This window comes from Condylura cristata, unplaced genomic scaffold (assembly GCF_000260355.1).
Source record: "Condylura cristata isolate star-nosed mole 26May11 unplaced genomic scaffold, ConCri1.0 scaffold00021, whole genome shotgun sequence".
Classification (NCBI taxonomy): domain Eukaryota; kingdom Metazoa; phylum Chordata; class Mammalia; order Eulipotyphla; family Talpidae; genus Condylura; species Condylura cristata.
This window is the reverse complement of record NW_004567122.1, coordinates 24,501,127-24,524,206: the sequence shown is the minus strand read 5'-3', so window position 1 is coordinate 24,524,206 and position 23,080 is coordinate 24,501,127. Positions and strand designations below refer to the sequence as shown.

Here is a 23,080-nt window from a genome sequence, read left to right as displayed (position 1 = left end):
TCACGCGTGTGTGTCATGCAAGCCACGTCCTGGAGGTGGTGCCCGATGAGGCTGAGGGTCCCTGGAGCCCGTGTGTGGCTGACGTGAGGCTGAAGAGGAGCCAGCCCAGGGCAGGGGGGCGCTGCAGGCCAGAGGGAGCGGTTGGCTGTACCCTGAGGGCAGCTGGGAGCCTCCAGAGGCTCCTCCAGCTGCTGCATGGAGGAGGGTTGGCAGGGCGGCAGCCCTGGGGGAGTCCAGGGTGGAGCGGTCTCCGTGCTAGCAGTTCCCTTGGGCCGGTGAAAACACAGTGGGGGGGGGGGTTGTGCGGGGAGAGGGGCGGGGGACAACTGGCACTGTCAGGAAGCGAAAACACAGTGTGGGGCGGGGGACAACTGGCACTGTCAGGAAGCGGTGGGAAGGTGGGCCTCCGAAGGACCTACTGCCTGGAGCCACATGACCCAAGCCGGCGTCTCCTGCGTGGATGGGGCAGCCGAGGCTTGGGTGCGGGGGCTATGGCAAGGGTTGCAACACACAAGTTAGAGCCAGCTCGGTAGCGAGTCCAGTTTGGGCCATGCTGAGCCCAGATCTGCAGGACAGTATGCAGAGATGTTGGACTAGCTCCAACCTGTGGTTGTGAGGTTTAAATGTCTAGTGGGGAGCACCTTCAAGGCTCCACCCAGCTTATGAAACCTAATCCCCCCACAGCCTTAAACCTCTGAGCACCCAGGAAAGCCCTGGGGCAAGAGGGACTGTCACGTCCCTCAGTGACCATAAAGTGTGAAGGGCCTGTGGCATCAGGGTGGGAAGGTGGAGCGTGGCGAAGAGGCCGGTCCTGGAGCCACACTGGTGCCCTACTGGGGGAGCCGTCCAGAGAGGGGCACGGACTTCAACACACAGGGCCTCCGAGAGTAGCATGAGGTGCAGGCTTACAAGGCCAGGGTACACCCCCTGGTCTTCAGAGTGCCCACAGTGGCTGGGCTGGGAAACTGAGGCAGGAGGGTGGGCCGGGTCCTGCCGGCAGCTCTGCTCGGTGGACGTCCTCACACCCTGCCTAGAGCAGACGGGCACCCAGCCTAGCCTCTCCCCGAGCTCACCTGCCAACTAGACATCTCCCCCGGGTGGCCCGGGACAGACATAGCCAGAGAATGAGTCTCACACTCCTGCACAGCCCGTGCTGCTTGAACACCCAGAACTGGCTGTCCAGTGCCCTCCCCACATGCACTTAACCACCGAGACGCTCTCGCCCAGGGCATACGCGTCCGCGTGAATTGTCCACAACTCTGTTTTCAGTACTTACTCTGAGAACACTCCCCCACGGAATGCTTGCTGGTGCATGACATTCAAAATCCAAGCTGAGCTAGCCGACCTTGGAAAGGCCCTTCTCCAACTTGGGGTGGGGGGTGCAGGTACGATCCTTCCTACCTGCTCAGCCACTCTATAAGGTGCAGCCGGAAACTGGGAGACAGCGCGGGGAGAAGCTCCTGAGATGTGTGTGTGGGGGGTCACCTAAAATGTCATCATCGCAGCCCAGTTTCAAGCCCACAGACGCCTCATTTTATATTTACTTTGAGCCCCACACCATTTTCTCTGATCCATTAGCTCTCCTCAGTCATTGCGAAACTGTAATCATGGCGCTGCTCAGGCGGATACAATCAGATGAGCGGGCCCAGGTCCACTCCTTGAAGATGTGGTGGGCTCCCGGTCAGCACTAATGCGCCTCATTTCAGCAAGCAAAGTCAGCCACCAGCAGTTTTACTCATCTTCTCTTAAGAACTAGGTAAAGTGTGCACACAAGTGAGACAGGCTGCTTTGCAGCCCTCTCCTCTGGTTGGAAATGCGTCTTTAGCGCTGTCGTTTGGGGCTCAGGGTCGGAAGCCCCCACATAAATGTGATCTTGATTGCCCTGCATGGTTTACCTGACAATCTGAGCCACGGATCTGGGGGGAAGCGGGGTGTGCCCACCGCAGCCCCATGTTTATCTAAGGAGAAGGGTGCCCACCTCAGCCTCCACTCAGTCCCGAGGGCCTGTGGCCCCAGCCCAGCCCAGCGGTTGGCCTGCCCCACTGCAGGAGGGACACACAGCCAGCCACGCCGCCCACCCTGTCGTGTCTCGGGCCTTGTCTTGCGGAGAGCCTCATCATCTCTGCCCTGACACCTGCCCCCAAGCACCCCACACGGCGTGGGCTGTCTGCGCATGTCTACGTGTCAATGGGGCGGGGCCTGAGGACTGCGCATGGCGGCCCGCCTGCGTTTGGTCAAGTTGCCAGTGTGGACAATCCCTAGAATGGGTGCGGGCGCAGGTGCTGACGCTGACGGGATCTGTTTGCTCCTCGGCAGCACAGGCTTCAGCATGGCCCCCCTCCAGAGCCGCTGTTCTCCTTCAGAGTTGCTGTGGAATTTTGCTTTGTTTTGACCTGGGATTTACTGTCAATACTACAAGTCAGAGAGGTTAAGATACAGCTTCAAACCTCAGGAAATTCCTGAGCCCTCTCAGATTTAAAAACCTGTTCCAGTAATTCTCCAAAACACCATTTCCTACCAAACCCACATAAAGGCACAAATCCCCGGTTTATAGCAGACCCTGTTTTCTGAGTCGACTCTGAGACCGTTCTAGTCTGATACCTTTCCTTCTAAAGTAAATGTCCCCACGAGCCCAGCAAAGCTTCTACAGGTAAAAAAGACACCCTAGTTCGGTGTCTTTGGCTTGCAGTCCACACACCCCTTGTACCAGCAGGGATGACACTCAGCCTAAAGCTCATGGCTCTTTGTCTTGGCTCAGAGGCTGAAGATTACTGTGTCTAAGCAAACATCCTTCAGAAAACACTGAAGAGAGAAATACCCCAGATGATGTCAGGTGTATTGAGATACAAACTCCTTATATATATTTATATATGTGTGTATGTTACATCTTTCTTCAGTTTCTACATTTTTCCATCTCAGTTGTAATCCCCAAGGGCTTCCCACCACCAATTCACCAGTGTGCCATCACGATATTCCTATGTGCCATTCCGGCCACAGTTTTGATCCTATTCGACTTTGCACTCCACCCTCATAGAATGTCTCTGGCTTATAATTGTTGATTTTCATGTTTACTTTATTACAATTGCTTTTTTTTTTTCTTGATCCCTCACACTCCTGTTATGAATGAAACCATCAGGTATTTTTCTTTTTTCTTTCTGGCTTATTTAACTAAGCATGATCCCTTCCAGCTCCATCCGTGTTGCCACAAAAGGCATGAGTTTATCTTTTTTGATTGCTGAGTTATATTCCATAATGTATATGTACCACATCATCTTGATCCAGTCATCTATTTGGGGGCACTTGGATTGATTCCAAGTCTTCCTTATTGTAAATAGGGCAGCAATAAACATAAGGGTACAGGTGTCCTTTTGAATGAATGCTTTTGTGTCCTTTGGGTAGATACCTAGAAGTGCTGGATAATGTGGAAGCTCCATTTTTTAACAATTTGGACCAGTTTGCATTCCCACCAGCAGTGCAGGAGAGTTCCTTTTTCTCCACATCCTCGCCAACATTTGTTGTGGCTAATTTTTTTAATGTGTGCCATTCACTGGGGTGAGATGGTAATATATAAATTCCTAATCCTGCCTTGCCCCAAAGGGTCATCCCCAGCCCAGTGTCCTGGGAAAACAGAGACAGGAAAGAGCAGAGTTCTGGAGAGAGGTGGGAAGCAGCTCCTGCCACAGTATCTTAGCTGGGCCTCTTCTCCTCTTTGGGGAGTACACAGAGCCTCTTCCTTGGCACCAGGTGCCAGCTACCTTCCTAAGGCAAGGGTGCTCTGGGCCCCAAGGGCACGGCTCTGAACTCCCCACCAAACATGCCTGCTTAACTCCACCCTCAGATCCTAACAGTCCTCCCATTGGTGTTGCTGGGATTTGTAGCTCTGGTGTCTGAGCTGGGGGTGGAGTCCACAAAACTTGTATCTGTAGAGATTGTTCAGGCATCCTTTCCCCCTGACAATAGCAGTGACAGTTCTGGAAGGCTCTCACATGGGGGGAGCTAGATGATTGCCATCCCCATGGCCAGGCTCCTCCCTTTGGTTGGATGTTGGGGATATGCCTTGGTGCTGGAGGCCTTTACAGAGATGGGGATGGTGCTCATTGTCTCACCCTCAAGTGCTTCAGTCTCCCCACCTGGGGATCACCCCCCCCACCACTGAAAGAGTTGAGGTGGGAGTGGGCGGGGGGCTGAGCCTCTGGACCAGACATCAGGGAAGCCCCTCTCTCAGGAGCCAGTATCCACCTGCGGAGAGAACCTGCAGTGACGCTAAGGAACGTCGTGTATGGGTTTCCCACTAACACAAGAGTGAGAAATCAAGTCCTTATTGCCAGGAGGGCATTAGCATTTATTCAAGTTTTCAAACATTACTCTCACTTGGGGGCCACCTCATGGACATGCCAGTCAACCATAAAAAGTGTATGTGGATCCCTCTCCCAGGAATCCAACCAATTTTGCTTCCTCTAATAGGAATAGAAGAGAGGATTGTAAATGTCAAGCTGCAGATTGTATAGCAACATCAATTGAAGCAGACATCCGTGAGCAAATGTACCATTTATCTAACAAAGGTCTGGGTGGCTCATTAATTTGAGTGACCTGATGCTGGGGTGAAACTCGAGAGGAGGCTTTATGGAGAATTCAGGTGCAAGTGGAGGCAAAATTGTTTGGATCCCTGGGACAGGAATCCACATTCACTTTTTACAGTTGACTGGCATGCCCATAGTCCGGTGAGTACTGTTTGAAAACTCAAATAAATGCTCATGCCCTCCTGGCACTAAGGACTTGATTTCTCACTCTCGTGTTAGTGGGAAACCCACACAAAGTGAGGTTCCTTACAAGTCACCAGTTCTCTGACAGCAGACCGGGGGTTGGAGAGGTGGGGTCGGCTGCAGTTCAGCCCTGGGGCCAGAGTCGGCTCTCCGCCAGGAGTGTGGGTTGAGTTCTAGAAAGGCTGAAGGCCATGGGGAGCCTTCGATGTGCAGATTCTGTTTGTGGGCGCTGGAGACTCAACCCAGAAGAGCTCAAGCCAGCTGGGATGGCCAATATGATGTTCAGGAAGGTGCAGAGGGTCCTGGCCAAGCATGGCCGGCCAGCCTGATGTGAGACCCCCTTTTGGGCCTGGGAGGATGAGGGGCTCTGCTCGAGTGTGGTTGCCCCGCCCCGTCTCAGGTTCTGGGGGTGGGACTCCAGGTGGAGCTCAAAGTGCCGAAGGGCACGGGGGGCAGTGACACCCCTCCAAACCCTGGCGGTCAGCACTCATAGGTGATGTGTCCACTGCAGGCCCGTGACCAACTCTCTAAGGGTGAAGACACTCAAGCAGGAGATGCAGAGGCTTTGGAGGAGACGGCAGGAGATGTCCAGCTCCATGAGGCTCAGGCGGTAGCCAAGGAGCCAGAGTGTGTGGGGGTGGATGGAAGTTGTTCTTTGGAGCTGAGCGATGGCAGAAAAGCCAGACTAGAAGAAAGGGCTTTTGGGGAGAGGCACCTGGGAGCAACCAGTGCAAGCCAGTGGCTACAGGTTAGAAAAAAGTGACAATACTGGGCTCTCCCTGGTGGCACAGCAGGTTAGAACACAGCACTGTGAAGCTCTTGCAGCCACTGCAGCACTAGTTCCATCCCCAGCCAGGGAGGTAGCCCACATGGCGCGGCAGACCTCTCCTGACCTGCTGCTGCTCCCCTCAGCAGTGTATTTCAATCCATCTGCCTGTTCAGCTCCCCACTCTTTCTCTAATGAATCCTCTCACCCTCCTGCACCTCTGGCCTGTGCCCCAGTTCTATAAGCATAAATAAATATTAAAAAAAAAAAAAGTGACACCTCCTCCCCAGGATGCCTTCATGTGGATGACAGGGAAGCTTCTGCTCAGCAGTCACAGCCCCAGGCAAGCCCACGCCAGCAGGGGATCACCGGGTGACTCACAGTTTACGTTTGCTTGGGTTTGGTGAGGAGACAGTCATGTGTGCTAAATTATCTCCTGGAGTTTGCAGGATCTCTTGGCCTGGTCAAAACCACCCGTGAAAACTCGATCGTGTTAGTGCAAATGTATGCTGAGGATAAACCCATTGGTTTTGGCATTTATTGTTAATTGAATCTCCCCAGAAATGGCAACAGGAAGATTGTTAATGTTCATGAATTTACATCAAGCTAAACATCTGTTCCTCTTAAGCTAAACTCCAGTAAAGTTACGGCGGCTCATAAATTAGATCTGGGAGTAAAATGCTTCTTGCTCTTTGCACAGCTTAGCGGTTTCAAAATAGACACATTGCGACTGAGGCCCGTGGAACTGAGGCCACGTTCAGCTGTGCTGTCGGTGCCAGGCAATTAAGTCGAGTTTTCGCTTTGGTGGTAAAGATCGCAGTTGAGTCAGGCGGCGGCAGCGTTACTTATCAGCCCTCCAGGGACAACGTGGCGTCCAGCTGCTAACGTGTTCGGGGGAGCTAGAGGGGAGAAGCCTGGCCATGAGCAAACCCAACAGCAGGGAAGAGTCTGTGAGCACACCCCGTCACGTCCCCAGCCCCTCTGGCGGCCTCCCAGTGGGGGCCTCAGGGTCTGAGTCCGGGGCCTGGGCCACCTGCCAGAGCAAGGAAAGGCCAGAGCCCCATGGTGTGGCTCCAGGGCTGCCCGCGTAGAAGAGCTGGCTGTGGGGAAGGGAGCCTCACAGCCGCACCTCAGGTGTAAGTCCCACCAGCTCCCGCCCCCAGGTCAGCGCATCCTTCCTGTCACCTGCCCCTTGCCCACGCCCACGCAAGGGAGGTCCACACTGCTACTGCCAGTGGCAGCGGATGGAGCGACTCATGGTGGTGAGCACTGTGTTCTGCAGCCCACTCGCCAGTAGTGTGGGGTTTGTAGGGGGCTCCTGACGTTCCAGGGCCTGGGGTCTTCGTAGTGGCCTTGGGTCTACCCCCACCCACTTCACCCATCCACCTGTATAAAGCTCCCCCGAGGGCAGCTTTGTGCCTACTTCCTGATCAGTGTGGTCCTGGCGTGGGGAGGGGGCCTTCCCCAGGGCTGTGCCCTGGCTAAAGTCGCCCTCAGCAGTGGCAGAACCTGCCCCTCCAGAGGTGAACCAGAGGGAGCCCCTTCCGTGCGTGCTGGGGTCTGGCAAAACAGCATCCCCTCACCCCTCCGGGGTGAGATCACCCCCTTGTTTCATCCGCCCCCAATCCGGCCAAGTTTCACCTTGCAGGGCCAGTGTTAGAGGTTTGAGGGTGGCATGCGCCTCCCTGAGCGGTGCCACAGTCCGGGGCCACTCACTGCACCCACAGCCTAGGCACAGTTCTCTCCCCGAGGAGCCAGCCCCCGCCAGGTACTGGGCTTGTCCCTCCCTAGGGCAGGCCACAGCCACTCCCAAGCCCTCCACCCAGCCTCCCCCATGGGCCAGCCCACATGCCATGAGCACCTTCACCTTCACCTGCGATGGAGCTCCCCGTTGCCCCATCAGGGTACCCCTGGGGGAACTCGCGAGGTAGGGAGGGAAAGTCTCCGTAACGCAGGGCCAGGCGGGGTGGGGGTGACTGTGGACGAGGCAGAGGGACCAGAGGAGCAGGAGCCTCAGGAGGCTGGTGGGAGCGAGCGAGTCGGGGGGCCAGGACACGGCAGGCGCGGGCGGGCGGGAGCGGGGGCCGCCGGACACCAGGCGCCAGGCCACACAGGAAACAGCTGTCCTCCCTTTGCTTTAGCGCAGGCCCTCACTGTGTGTGCCCTGTGCTGGGCCTGGGTCCTGACTTAATTTGAGGGACTCTGGGAAGTGAACCTGAAATCTTTCTCCCTAGAGCCACTGTGCTTAAACAAGAGGACGTGGCCTAACCACCGGCCCAGGCGATGTGCCAGAGGGCAGGCAGCCTGCTGGAGCAGGGCTGCTCCCGTGCAGAGGCCATGAGAGAGGCCAGCGGCCAGGGGCCAGTGCCCGGCCCGGGGAATGTCCAGCGAAGACTCGCCTCACACAGGCCTTGTTTCCTGGTGCAGAGCTTCCCAGCAAGGCCAGCCAAAGATTCGTTTTGCCAAGTCCCGGTTTTAATTTTCATTCTCAACCCCCCTGGTTTCACTGGCGGCTCAGACAAGAGCGTCTCGCTGAGGTGGGACAGAGGGCACCCCATTAGTGCCACTCCCCAGGTGTCTCCCCGGATGAGGGCCCAGCACACTCAGGAAGCCAGAGCATGACCTCAGGCTGAAGATGCAGGCAGCAGGACCAGCGGTGGGGCTCTGTAGACCCAGGCCGCACACACCCTCGGGGGCTGACTGGGGACTTTGGGCTGCGTGCGAGCACATTTCTGCAACGCCACCAGGATGATGCTCCCAGGAGGCAGGGGCTGGACTGGACTGTGGGCTCCTGCTGAATGAATGCATTGGGGGCAGGGTTGAGAAGCGAGCGGAGGCCCCAGGGCACTCCCCCTGGAGAAGGCAGGGCCTGGGAGCAGCCAGGAGCGCCTCGCCTGGGTCCTCGGGTCACAGGGGTTCATCAGAGGCTGCAGTGTCTGCCCGATACCACCACTCACAGCATCCATCACTCGGCTGGACAGAGCGCCGGGCAGGAAAGGCCCTCGCTCCCCAGCTCTACTGCCTCCACATCCTGCCTAAGAAGTGGGCACTCATCGCCCCTTACTGCCATCTCACACAAAAGGAAATGTGAGAGGACTTTGCAAAGTCCAAGTGGCTGGGCAGGCCTGAGGCTTCCCCAGAGAGTAAACTCAGTGCCCAAGGTGAGCAGAGCTTGCACTCATTTGGCTCTGTCCCCTCGCTGATGCCCAGCACCTGGCCTTCGTGGCCACTGTATTAGTACTTGCTGGATAAATAAATTTCCTCCCTCCCTTCCCAGTGCCATGGGCATCCCTGGGTGCCTCTCAGGGAGAGAGGCCTGCGTCGGGTCAGCCTGACACTGATGAGCATTCTGACAAGCCTTTGGAAAGGTCCAGCCTTTGGAGGGCCAGCCTGGTGCCCTCTGTCCCAGCACTGGCCTCGGACAGCCCGCCAGCTCGCGTGCGCGGGGCTCCCCCTGCTCCCAGGCCAGGCCTGCTTTGGCAGATAAAATATTGATCAGCCGGCTGAGGAGCCCAGAGTGTGATCCTATTTTCATGTCAGAAGCTGGTAATGAACTACATTTATCAAGACGGTGCTCCATGAGAAAGGTCAGCCAGAGACCTGGCTAAGTTGTTATGACACCTCATTAATCTCGCTCCCTCCATAATTGTCCCTCTTTGGAGATTCTGATGTTCTCCCATTCCAGCCACACTCCCTCCACGCCGAGGGAGATGATTATACCGGGAGCCCAGGCACATCTGCATTTAATTTTTTGAACAGGGACATAGGAAGCAGGTAGCAGTCTCTGGAATTAAATGTCCATCAAGGGAACATTTTCTGCTGCAAAACAAAGGGGAGAGGGAGACGCTGTGAATATTCATTCCATCAGCCATACACCCGCAAGACCTTACCTCAAAGGGACGTCTTCACTGTGCAGCAGGCAAGCAAAGCTCCCTGCAGTGTGGGTGGGCCGGGGTCTCTACAGAGTCAAGTGAAAGGGGGTGTCACCGTGTGGGCAGGTGAGAGGAGGGCTGGAGAGCAGAAGCACAGACTCCGAGCTGGAGGCCCAGATCCTACACACAGGAGGTGCCAGGAGCTGGAGAGGGGAGCCTGGGGACACGTGCCCTGGGAAGACAGGGGCCCGGCTGTGCCTGCCTGTCCTCTGTGCACCCCCAGCCATCCCTGCACCCAGTCCATAGGGCCCCATGCCTGTGCCTGTTTGCTCCTGCGCTCCTGGCCTCGCTCTGTGACAAAGCCATGCAGTGCTGGTGTCGAGCGCCCCATTGCACCGCGAACCCCTCTAGGCCAGGAGTTTGCCTTGTTGCAGGTGGGTGCGGGGCTGTTGCCAGGAGGAGAAGCAGGAGGCCTGTGCCCTCACGGTGAACTGTAGGGGCAGAGCTGGGGACGGGGGCTGCAGCCCACCCATAGGCCCCCTCCAGGTCTTCCTGGCCCGCCGGCGGGCGTGGGAGATACCATCTGGCTGCAGGCTCCTGGCCCGAAACAGCTGGCAGCTCTGGGGTCCATGCCCCACCAGGATACGGGAGGAAGGTTGGGAAGGTGGGGTGGGGGCAGCACGGCTGAGGCTTCCCCGCTAACCCAGCCCAACGTTGCCTTCAGGAGTCCCGCTGGGGCGTGTTCTGGGAGACAGCGGTGCCCTGGCATTTTTAAGCTGAGCCTCCTAGCGACCCCATGTGCTGTGTTCGCTGCCCTGCGGCACCTGGGCACAAACGCCAGCCCCAGGGGAGCCTAGCAGACCCCTCACCGTCACCCCACAGCCTCACCCCACAGCTTCCATCTCCTCCCTGCATCCCAGCTTTGGTCCTTTTGCCAGCACCCCATTTCACTTTGCTGGGACTGGGGGTGGGGTCCTAAAACCGACACCCAGAGGTAGCCTCCTCTCCCCCTGGATGGAGCAGTTTGGGGGGGCAAGACCCGGCACTATTTTCAACAAGTGCAGGTGAACTGACTGGGGAATCGGGTTTCCCGGCTGGGGGTCCTATGTGCCCCCAGGAAGCGCATCCTAGGGCCAGAGTGGAGGCCGGCACTTTTGGGGGCTGGGGAGCCATTCTTGGGAGACCCTGGAGACTCCCAGGGAGCAAATAGATTTGATTACATTGAACACAGCAATTGATTTTTTTCTAAATAAACATGGAGGAGGAAATGGTCGCAGCATCTGTTTCTGACGAGAATCAGTTGACCCCAAATTGGAAGAAACTCTAGAAACAAAACAAGCACAGGAGAGAGCGGGAGGCTGGCCCGGCCCAGCTTGTCTGGCAGAGGAGAGCGGGAAACAGGGACGTCCCACCTAGTAGCCTCCGCTTCGTTGTTCAGCAAAGGCAGTTCCGAAAATGTAAATGGGCATGCAGCTGTCACTCCTGAGCCTTTACTCGGTGCCCATCCCTGGCATGCCCAACTTAGTTAACCCCCAGGGCAGCCCTGTTCTCCCCGCTTCTCCGGCGAAGCTCCGAGGCCTGGTCCCACATTCAGGCAGCGGCAGAGCTGGGACTCAAACCCGCCGGCTCCGGGACCTGCTTCCGGCCGAGTCTCCCGCGCTGGCCCTGGCCAATGGGAAGAGCCCCAGGCCTGGACAGTTCACCCCAGCTGTCTTTTGGCCTTCGACCTGGAGGGGGGCCATGTCCACCCCCAGTGCAGGAAGCACCCCAGCTGCCAGACAGGCGGAGCGGGGCCGTGGAGGGCCCAGCCTGCCCACTGTCATCCCGTAGCCTCAGCCGACAGACCAAGACCTGCTCGGGGCCCATCCTCGGGGCCCGTCAGGGCATCACGGGCCCCATTTGCCAGCACACCATGCGGCCCCGACGCTGCTCGGCTGGGAGAAGGTCCAGGCGGAGAGCACCGCGTGCCTTGGGCTTCATTTCCAGTGGCTGCCTCTTGCTGTTTGGCCCTAGACTTTGTGTATACACGTTTGTTTTGAAGTAATTCAGCCCCGGGAGTGTAGCTAATTAACTTAAGCAGGGCTTATTAGTCCTGTTAACTAAAACTCCCTCATCTACAAGGCCAAGTATTCAAAAGGCACCTCTAAGGGAGGGTTGAAACAAAGATGGGCGGTTATAAATGCAATTGGGGCCAGCTTTCCTGAAGGCACTGGGGGCTGCAGCTGTGAATCCCAGCCCATCTGGCAGGCAGCCCTTGCCTGGCATGTAGTAGGTGCTCACTAAACATCGAGGAGGTAGTTGTGTTGCAGGCCCCATCTGCTTCGCCCCTTGGGGCGCTGAGTGTGATGGGTGAGCAAACCAACGGAGGGAACATTCTCTCAAGACCAAGGGGTACGCATCACTGCAGTAACCCCATCTTCTTTTGCAGGTGACCCTTGCACGATGGCCGACTACGCCCGCCTGAAGAAGGTCCTTCTGGCCCTGCAGACCCGCCTACGGCCGCTCCAGGAAAAAGACAGCGCGCAAGACCCACCCTCCCGGAAGCGCCTGCTGGTGGAATCTCTGTTTAAGGACTTGGATGCTGATGGCGACGGCCTCCTTGGCAGCTCTGAGCTGGCTCAGGTGAGTCCACGTCGCAGGAAAAGAGCATTGTGGAGCAGTGCAGCGTCCCACTGAGCAAGGAGGTGAGGAGAATCCAGGACAGCTGGGACAGCTGCAAGAAGAAAACTTCCCCCACCCCACCCCGCACCCCGACTCTGCTCTTCATTAGGAAGTAACCCATCCTGGGGTCCTTCACTCTCAGCAGGTCAGCAGGGCGGGGGAAAAGGAGGAAGTAGGGTTTGGAGCTGTGACCCAGGCATCCCAAGTCCCCTCTCTTGTGATGCCCGCATGTGGTAGGATCCTGCTGTGACAACCCAAACCCCAGCATGGGGGTTGCTTGCCCACGGGAAACCCTGCGTTCCATCTGGAGCGCCCCTCCTCTTTGGGGAAGACGCCTGGGCTGGGCCCCATTTGGCCCCCTCTCCAGACGCAGCACCATGTCCTGTGTCAGGCTGTGAAATGCAGCCAAGAAACTTGGTGTCTGCAGCAGAAAGAAGCAAAGGAGGAACCGCCCGGGGCCACCACGCGTGCCTGCAGGCCGGAAGACTCCTGGAGCACCCTCGGGCAGGTGCAAAGACAAACCGGGGGCCTGGGGCACAGCAGCCCCAAACCCAAGCAGAGCGGCGAGGTGGGGGCAGCTCACCCCAGACAGCATGGTGGCTCCCACCATCGACAGGCACAGTGACCTCACCGTGGCAGCTGGGTGACTAGGAAGGGTTGGGCTGAGGAGGGGCTGGCATTTAGGAAACGTCCGCCTTGTGCGTGGTGCCAAGCAGAGCCCATAACCTGTGATGGCACAATACAGGAAATACGCCTGCGAGGTGGCTTGCAGCATAGTTCCTGGTCACACAGCCTCGGTCCAAGTCCCGCTGCTGCACCTACTAGATAGTGGGCCTGGGGCCATCCTCACTTCCCTGCCTCTGCGTCCTGTCGGTGACCCTGAAGGTGCGTTCCCAACAGGTGGCTGTGGTTGCATCGTTATCCTCACCTTTATTGTAGCTATCGTGGTTATTTTATCCCGAAGCCCCTCCAGCATTCTCTGCTGTGCAGCCCGTACTGTGGCCACTGGTTCACAGGCATTTTTAGAGCAGGAAATCAAGTTGCCTGCAGAGTGTTCACAGCGCAGGGTGCCGTGGGACTGAGGGGCTGACATGCGTGTGTCTGCTCTCCTCGCGGCCCAGATGCCTCCCACCAGGAGGCTGCCCCAGTGTGTAGGGAGGGTGGAGCAGTCACCTGAGGGCCCCTCGTCTGGGCTGGGCAGTGCCAGCCCCAGTGTGCTTGCTGGGAGCCAGACATGAGGCAGCAGTGCCGGTGCCCCGCAGGAAGCCCACCTGGCGACCTCACACAGTCCGGGGCGCGGGGAGCCTGAGTGTGGGCGGCTGGGCCGGCCAGCTGTGGGCTCTCGGCACCCCCGGCCCATGGGGTTCCTGGGTAAACAGAGCCTCCCTGGGCACATCACTCTAACCTGGCAGATGTGCCCCGAGGCACCTGAAGCCATTAACAAGCATGGTAATTGGACTATGATTTCCTCTTTAAAATTTAATGTATTTAAAATCCATTTCATAAATCTGCCAAGCAGAGCCCCGCTAAAGTGGGTCTTTCCTTGACACTGAATCAAAGACGTCAGGGAAAAAATTGTCAGCCCTGTGAAAAGTTAATCAATTTCCAATGCAGATATAGACAAAGGGAAATTTCCGTCCTCGGAAGATTGATTCCCAGCGTTATGGCTGATCTCCCTTTTATCGAGCACGCTCACTTGCCGGGTGAAGGGTCATTTTTTTGTTAACATTATGACATTAAATTGCCTTTAAGATAGCAGGCCAAGTTGAGACTGTTAAATAAAGAAAAACTGCCTCGGTTCCTCTCGCCCCCTCCAAGATAAATAAATAAATGAAATCATTTCCTTCTGAGCGTTGCCTATGTAAGACTCCAGTTCCCGTCATACCGATCCCTGACTCCAGCTGAGAGAGGTGCCTGGAATTTTCACTTTTGATCAACTTGCAGCCCAGGCCGTAGAGGGATTCACACATGGCCGCAGGCCAGAATCCCAAGGGCGGCTATTTTTGCCCCTGCTAGGACAGGCAGGCAGAGGCGGGGGTCAGGCGTCAGACAGTAGAATGGCAGCTGCCCTTTCCTGGGGGTCGGCTGTGGCTAAGAGGTGCTGCTCTGAGGCGGAGCGGGTGGGATGAGAAGGGACTTGACGGAGCCGTGAAGCAGTGACCTTCCTGTTCAGCACAGCTGGGCGCCGGGGACGGCAGTCCCCACGCTGCACTCAGCAGCTCTCTATTTACTGGGTGTATTCCGGCAGACCCCTCTGCCTTCTTCCCCTTCCACAGCATGAGGTAGACCAGGTGGCCTTGGGGGTCCTTCCCATCTCAGGTGTCTGGACTCTCTCTGCCCGGATGGACAGAGCACTGTCCTGAACTCGAACCCCAGCTCTGCCCTATCACCCCCGTGTGACCTTAGGAAATTCCCTCTCCCTCTCCGAACCTGTTTTCTCTTCTATGAAATGAGGCAAAACCAAAGAGAGCCAGGTGCTGCCCATGGAGCTGTGGCTCGAATCCTACCCCTCGGGGGGTGACCCCCCACCCACTTTTCGTGGCCCGAGCCACCTCCCACCGAGGCCCACACTCAGCTCTGGCCTTTATTCTTCCCAACTTCCCTGCAGCACGACCTCAAGGAGCAGGACCTGGACGAGGACTTCCTGGGGTGCTCGCCTGGCGACCTTCTACGCTTCGATGACTACAACAGCGATGGCTCCCTGACGCTCCCCGAGTTCTACACGGCCTTCCGTAAGTCAGGCCTCTCCAGGTCACCCGCACTCCTGCCGCTCTGGCAGGAATTCCTGCACCAGACTGCGCTCAGGGTCTGGAGTCCGCCCTCTGGGTTTGGTTCATGCGTCTGTATGAATACAGGCGAAGCTGCTGATGTCCTGTTGCAGCGAGACTGAGCGTTGGCGGTGGGGGGGGGGCCAGGCCAGGCCAGGCCAGGCCAGGGCAGGGCAGGGCAGGGCAGGGCAGGGCAGGGCAGGGCAGGGCAGGGCAGGGCAGGGGGGGGGAGGGCAGGGGAGGCTTGCCTGAGCTGCTCCTTTCGGTAAAGGCTCTCCTCACTGTGCTTTAGGGACCCAAGACTGAGATTTAAGCGTGACTAAGAGGGCTCTGCTGGGTACCATGTGGGGATTCCATGATACAGGACGGAGGGGGCAGATTTGGGGGTAATCCCGGTCTCAGGCCTGGGGAGCTCTGCTTGGGGTAAATCCTGTTGGAGGGTTCAGGAGGCTTGGCAGGAGGTGGGACAGTCACTATCAGGGGCGATGGGGACTGAGGGTCCGGGTCTAGGAGATGTGGTGGAATCCATACTGAAGAGAAGAGTGGGTGCGCTGTCTGAAATGGGGAGTTCTCTGTGGGGTGCTCACTGTGAGTGGATGGAATGACTCGGGGCCTGGGTCTTTTCCTGAGTTACTCTTCCATCGTCAACCGCCCGTGGAGGTGGACAGGACTCGGAAGCATTCGCGACACAAGAGGAGCCCCAGAGGGCTCTGGGAGGGCCAGCAGGGAGGAGAGGGCAGGGCGGAGCTGGGCGCAGACCCCAAGCGGGAGGAACATTCTCGAACCTGTGGCAGCGTTCGGGCTGTGCTGAAATCGCTAATGTGTGCTACGCCGGCACACGGCCTGCAGGTGCACGGGCCGCACCGAGCCTCTGAGGCCCAGACCTGCTTCCCTGGCCCTCCGGCGTCCTCCTGGAGTGGCATTTCTCCGGCTTCATGTTCACATCTCGTTGTGTGGCTGTTATTCCACTGGGAAGGAGTCCTTGCAGATCTCTGGCCAGTAGTGCTCTCACGGCAAGCAGAAGAGCTCCCTGTAGAACCTGAACAGGTGGGCCTTCCCTGTGGGAAATGTCTGTGAGCCTGGCACAGGGCAGCCAAGGACCAAAGCCCCACCCAGTCACCAGCCCTTCCTGTGACACTGTGACCAGGGGTGCCCCCTTTCTCTTCCTCCCCACCCCAGGAAAGCTCCTGTTATATGCAGGCAGGGCCTCGCCTGCTGTGGCAGGTGTCTGCTTTATAGGTCAAGGTGCTGATTCCCAGAAACATATCTTTTAAGTTTTTGCATGTGTGGAAGAATCACTCATTCCAGCTGGCTCATGAGAACCAACTGTAGACTTTGAGAAATTTTGCAAGACGAACTATAAAGTAATGGGTAGTTTTAAATTGGCCACGGTAGAAATTTTTTTTTTCCAAATATTTACTTATGTATGCATACAGAACTGGGGTACAGACCAGAAGTGGAGGGGAGGTGAGGGGATTCAGCAGAAGCAGAGCTGGGAACAGAACAGGCAGATCCGCGAAGTACACCGCTGAGTCTGGAGAGATCTGCTGCACTGTAGAAGTTTCTAATACCATACATACCCACACAACCAAATGCCACCAAGAAAGTGGGGGTCGGAGGGACTGTTTTCCTCGGGAAAGCATTTGTTAAGCTTCGCATCTGACTGGACAAGCCCCTCCCCCGTCCTTAGCCCCGCCTGCGGCAGCCCTTCCTCCCACCCTCCCCACATGAGGACATAGGACATGAACAAAGTCAAGGGGGGTGAGGGCAGCACAGATGAGAGGGTGGCACCCCCCCCCCGGGGGCAGGAAGGCCGCAGCCTGTGTTCTGGGAGCCACTGTGGGAACTGACCAGCCACTCTCTGGGGGCAAGCTTTTCTGCAAAAGGCACTGTGAAATGAAAGGTCGGTGCATTTTAAGAGCCAGGGACCAAGGCCGGGCTTCATGGGTTTGGGGGATCCATGGCATCACGACTCGTGAGTCCCGCAATGGCACCCTTGAGCAGAGGCGGGAGCTGCCTCGTCTCCCCGGGTCCTGGCCCCGCAGAATCCTCCGCTGGTGAGCTGGTTCCCGAGAATGGATCTGGAACCAACGGGAGGCTTTAACTTTCGAGAACTGGAAGCCTCGCTGTTGTTCATGAGAGGGCCCCCAGCCCCCGGTAGAAGGTCGTGACAAACCTGAGCAGCCGTGCAGGAGGGGCGCCGTCGCCTCCCCCCAGCACATGTCTCCCTGGCAGTGTGGCTCTGCTTCCTGCATTCCTGGGCTGTTTGAAAGGCCTCGTCGTCATTGTCGTCGTCATCATCATTTTTAAAGCAAATTAGATTCTGCTGCTGCCTTGGACCTGTTCTGACCCAGGGAGCTAAACCATTCATCACAGCCCGGCCCAAATAATCGCCTCGCACTAACATGTAAACCTGCAGACACTCAGGATCAGTGGTTTTTTCAGAATCAGAGGAACGCTCGCCAGGGCTCCCAGCGCCCTGGGAATGAATGAACGTTGGAACAGGTCCTCGAGATGAGACACACAGGTACAACTTACTGCCCAGAAATCAATGAACATCAAAGAAGTCTCACTAAAACTCAGAAAGTAATACCTCAAACATTTCAGCTACAACAGTTTGGATTTATTCTTATAAACCAGAGCTGGGGCCTGACAAAGGTGGCAGCTTTAAAACTGTATTTTCCAGTCTCTGTTCTGCCAGGGTCCTCGGACATAAAGCAAGCGGGGCCCGCGGGGGGCTCCCGGTGTGGACTCGCGCGCTTTATCCAGTCGGGGCGTGGGCCCTGGAGGAGCGTGCTGTATTTACAGGCCTGGGAGCAGGGGGTTCGGGGTGGGGGCTGGGAGGCGGTCCCCTGAATCACATCTTCTCATGCAGCTGGCCTACTTGGGCCAGGCCGGAACCTGTGGCCAGTGGCTGCCATGCTGTGTGGAAAGGGGAGAAAAGGGGGGACACGGAACAGGGTCTAGGCCAGGGTCCCTTAGCCTATTTCTGACTGACTAATGGCCTAAAGCACCCAGTCACCTATCTGAACAGTGTCAGGAGTAAAAGATGAGGGTGGCCTTCCTCTCTTCCTCCATTTGTCACTTAAATATTCTCTGCAAGTAGCTCTCAACTTTCCAAATTAGAGAACAGTGATTTCAGAGCCAAAGGGGCCGGGGCCTGTCAGCACGTACCATCCTCCCTCCCTCCCCGCGCCCCACCAGGCTGGCTAGGAACCAGAGCCCCAAGCCCCAGACCCTGTCTGTTCATCACAATAAATTCACCTAAAAGTTCCTCGTTTAAAGAGCTGTTCAATAATGCATGTTTTCGCACTTTTCTGAATGCTCGGGCTGGGATCGTGGGAAAAACATGTTGCTTAAATGAGGATTTTTCTCCGGCTCTAAATTCATTACAGGTTTCTTCTGGTTTTTAGAAAGATGCTTGTCCTTTTAATTAATCCTATGAGAGTAACCCCGGCGAATGTGTTGGATGCAAAGCCAAGATCTGCGCCGTTTGCAGTGCAGGGTTAAGGGCATCACGGGGGAGGGTGCCAGAACCGCCTTCGCAGTGACCTGGAAGCGGGGACCCCAGTCGGGAGGCCAGCTGGGGGCTGGCTGTGTGGGAGTCAGTCCCTGCCCTCGCCCCTGGCCTGTGAGCTCCAGGCCAGCACAAAGCAAACACTGGCTTCCTCCGGGTACTGACACACCTCTGTGTCCAGCCTCTCTGAAATGATCACCTGGTGCTTTGCAGTTGCTTTTCTGCCATCATCACTGTGACATGATGGACCCCCTGCCCCCTGAAGTCTGGCTGTGCCCGATCTCAAGCCCAGCAAGCCGATGGACTAGGACAGGGCGGTTTCCCCGCCTGGCACTAGGATGCACGGGTGTGGGTGCCCTCCGGCCCTGGTCCTCTGGAGCGCGGACAGCGAGAGCCCCAGCTCAGCCAGTCCCCACAGCCCTTGCGCCGAGTGGGGAGGTGACATGACCGTGGCGGCCAGTCCTCTGGTCCACACCTGTGCGCCTTAGTGCCGCCATTCAGAGAAGAGCCCAGAGGGGTGAGGACTTTCCCCTGCCCCTCTATAAGACCGATCGTCGGGCCCTGCCAAAACTGGAGCCAGTTCTCAGGCATGGCTGGCTGTCCAAGCTCTAGAGCCAGGTCGTTTCAGACAAAATTTTGGATAAACTCCCTGCTTGCCGAAGTCTGGCTCTGCACGACCTCAAGCCCAGGAAGCAAATGGACTAAGTTAACATCAGACAGTCCAGTAGGGGAAGGGCTAAACTGAATGACATGGCTACAGAGACGCACGTGGCTGTCAGTCCTAGAGTACACAGGGCAAACTGAGCTGAGGGACGGGATAAAGGCTGGGCGCGGAGGAGAGAGGAGCGTCTCACGTGACAAGGGAAGGGTGACTTCATATGACAAGACCCTGCCTATAGGTGGATGTCCTACCTTAAAATAGGCTTCTCTAGTGGAAAAAAAAAAAGGGGGGGTGGGAGGGCTATTTCTGGGGATGACCCTAAATCCGGGTCGTCCTCATTCCTTGAGGGAATAGCAACAGTTTCTCTTGAGACCCTCAGGCCCTTAACTGACCTTAGCTCTACCTGCCAAGGTAATACTTGTCGGGAAAAGCCTGTTTGAATGCTTGGGAGGCTGAGCTCAAAGACTGAAACCAGTTCCTGCAGACCTTGCTCATCTAGTAGCCAAAACAGCTAATTCACTGCCTTTGGTTCATCACTTGCTGAAGGGTACAGAATATTTCTATCAGAGAAGCCAAAGGAGGGATTAGGAACTGGAAGACCAGTACGATGAGTGTCCCCTCCACTCCCAAGGCCAGGTGGGGGTACTTCTTCCTCACAGTAAGCTAGAGAGAGGGGCTTCAGGGAAGTTTCCACGTGAGCTGGCCTGAGCTCCTCAGGCTGGAGTCACTGAGCCAGCTGAATGATTTAGTTTGTCATTGTCATTACTAATAGGGTTGTGATACACAAGTCATAGAAAATGACATGTAATATTTATCCTGTATCAGTACTGTATGTACTATGTCCCAGTGTAACATGAAGAAACAGAAACTCAGAAAAGTTAAGTAGCTGACCCAAAGTCACACAAATGTCTGATTCCAGAAACTTCTCATGCATTTTAACACACATGGCAACTCATGGAGATTCTCCTGTGATGAGAGCCCCCCTGTCCTCATAGTGGGTTTCCCAAAATGTCAAGTCCCAACTCGATGATCTTTGTCTGCAGGAAGTCTACCTCTGTCCCGTCCTCCACCAAGCCCCACACACTGTCCTCAGGGCCGACAGTCCTCAGCTCTAAAGTCAGAAGGCTGTGGCTGATGAGTGAGAGCATGAATTGAATCAGACCCGTTTCAAACCTTGTTCTGCTACTTACCAACTGTGTGGCCTTGGACAGCTCTTTACCAGAGGTTAAACTGAGCGGCAAGCTCCTCGCCTGGAGCCATGTTAACACAGGGTCCCTCAGGACTAAGGGAGGGAATTAGGTAATTGCAAAGTGATTAGAGTGATACCTTGATTGTGCTAAGTAAACAGGAGCCAGCTAGGTCAGTGGTGGAGGTGGTGAAGAAAGTCTCGGTGTCTCCCACAGCCCTTCCATCAAAGCACCTCCCCTCCAACCCCGCCCCAGGCCAGGCCTCTTGGGTCACGCAGGCCATAGGCTTTGTGAAGGGAGAGGCTGTGTTGCTTACTGTGTTTTGCCTTGCATGGGGTCACTACCAAGAAAACCCTTAATAAATGTCCCCTCAGTAGGGGCAGTGAAGTAGAGAGAGAATACGCTTGGCAAGCAGAGGGGTTCAAATGCAATGTGAGGCCCTTTGCCTGCTCCAGAGTGATGCCCACAGCCAGAACCCCAATGGGAGAGCACCAGTCAAGCCAAACCAGGCCAGCAAGGGTACCCCTGTGGTGAGCACCCCTGTGGCTGCCCCAGCAGTCCAGACACCCCTGATCTGCTGAATGGATAAGTGGTGGGTGAGCCCCTGAGGCCCATGTGGGCCTAAATGCTCCCTTAAGAAAGACAGAAGTGGGCCCTCCCTGGTGGTGCAGTGGGTTACAGTACAGCACTGCAAGCGAGTCACAGCCGCTTCAGTGCAAGTTCGAGCCCCAGCCCAGGAGCTGACCCACATGGCGCGGTAGACCTCTCCTGTCTTGCCCACTGCTCCCCTCAGCAGTGTACTTCTTCATTCTGCCTGTTCTTCTCCCCACTCTGTCTCTGGTGAATCCTCTCACCTTTGCACCTCTGGCCTGTACCCCCCAGTTCTGTATGCAGAAATATATCTTTAAAGAAAGAAAGAAGGTGCTTGGCCCATCCAGCCCCCACTCAGCCCCCAGGGCCACCAGTGGGCCATTCAGTCCTGCTCAGGATACATGTGCTGTTAGCTCTCAGGGCAGGCCCCTGCCCACCTTCATCACCGCCCCCTCCGACACCCATGCATGGAGATAGGGCCCCTGCGCACCCCGCTCCTCAGTCAGCCTCCTACCCAGCAGGTCCGGCGGTGGCTCAGCCCTCTGGTTCCTGCCACCTCCAGGAGATAGGCCCTGCCGTGTCCACAGATCTGTGCACCGTGGGGAACAATTCATTAGCAAGGAGTGTGGGCTCCTATTTCCTCTTAAACTGTGGTATGGGCCCCTGTGGCCACCTCAGGCCTCACTGCAAGCAAAGCCCCACACCCACAGAGGAAGACACAGTTCCAGGCCTGGGAACTCTGCCCCCAGCAGTCCCTGCTGGAAATGAGGCCCTGGTGGCTTGAGGCCCTCTGGTTAGAGCCCTGGTAGGTTCTGGGGATGGAGAGGGCTGGGGAGGCGGCGGGGGAGGGGTAGGAGAAGGCCATATTTTTGAGCAAAACCTCAGAGACCCAAGCTCCCTGACTCGGGCCACTGCCAGAAATGCTAAAGGAAGCTGCACGGTTGTGGGGTGGCTATGGGGAGACTGGGTGTCCCCCTCAGGCTGCCACAGGCCTGGCTCTAGGACAGGAGGGAGAGGCTCTAGGCAGGGAGACACAGGCCTCACCTCTGTATAGGCGCGCCTGGTGTGAGGTGTCCATACTGGGAACAGACCGGCCAACCAGCACCTTTCAGGGAGCTGCCAGGGTGCAGAGACCACGCGTGAGGAAAGGTTTGGAAGCAGCCTGGGAAGTGCAGAGCAGCAAACACCAGGTCAGCAAGCACACCCAGCGTCACTCAGTGGCAAGCCTGGGGCAGGGACCAGCTGGGGGCTCCTGGGCTTGCAGCCTGGCAGGAGGTAGTTGAGAAAAAGAAAAACAGCCAAATAAAGTAGAGGTTGGAGACAGCACAGTTGGATGCAGGTGGGCAGGGAGGACCTACTCTCCACAGAAGGGCAAGGAAGGACATTCGGGCTGAGGCCTAAACACCACCCTGGAGCTTGTGGGGCAAAGGGGGTGACCAAGAGAGCAGTGACACGGACAGGTGGGGAATGGGGGGGGGGCAGAGGGCTCAGGGTGAGTGAGGAGGCTGGCATGGGAGCAGTGTGGCCAACAGCTGGGGCCACAGAGGGCAGAACTGGGATGGAAAGGCCGGCGAAGGCAGACTCGCCCAAGTCACCGCCTAGCCTCATAGGGGTGGCCAGGGAGCTGTGAGGCCCTGTTGCCAGGCCCACCGGCCCAGGCAAGTCACTGCAGAGGGTCCCAAGTGTCAGCTGGTGGCCTGGATTCAGCCTGGAAAAGCCCCAGAGCCTTCTCCAGTGACGACTCTCAGGACAGAGGTTAGCAGAGCTGCTGTCTCGGGGGTCGATGCTGCGATCCGCAGGGCTTGCCCACCTCTGGGAAGGCACCAACGCAGCTGAGGTTGCGCTGGCCCTTTGTCCACCCTGGTGTGCTGGCAGGCACTGGCAGCCCCTGGGAGCTGGTGTTCAGTAAGCACCTCAGCGGCATGGGCAGCAGGGGTAGAGGATGGGACCCCGTGGGTGCACCAGGGCTCTGGCATGTACGAGACGGCCGCTTACGGGGGCCTCGCTCTCCACCAGTTTCTTCCTGGAGGTGTCACACCCGACTCCTCTTTCCCATCCCCAGTGGGTCACTTCTAGCAGCTGCACTGTGGGTCCCGCACACTCCAGCCATTGTCTAGAGCTGAGTCTTCAAGCATTTCCACTTTGAAAGATCCCAGCTGGAAGCTGTCAATGGCCTCAGTGCCGAGCAATTGAATAGTAGCAAATGAACTAATTACAGGTTGTTATAGAAAATCTATTATACACAAATTGCAAAGAAAACTCATTAAAATATGATGCTTTGGTGATTTTTTTTT

General features: G+C 56.8%; 1 protein-coding gene across 1 annotated transcript in view; it reads left to right on the top strand.

The window, feature by feature from the left end:
- The window catches only part of FSTL4 (follistatin-like 4), a 348,602-nt gene that overhangs the window by 217,675 nt on the left and 107,847 nt on the right, over window positions 1-23,080 (top strand). The window contains exons 4-5 of the mRNA XM_004686719.2: window positions 11,830-12,023; window positions 14,671-14,794. Of these exons, the coding sequence (XP_004686776.1) occupies window positions 11,830-12,023; window positions 14,671-14,794 (318 nt within the window). The remainder of the gene's footprint in view (window positions 1-11,829; window positions 12,024-14,670; window positions 14,795-23,080) is intronic.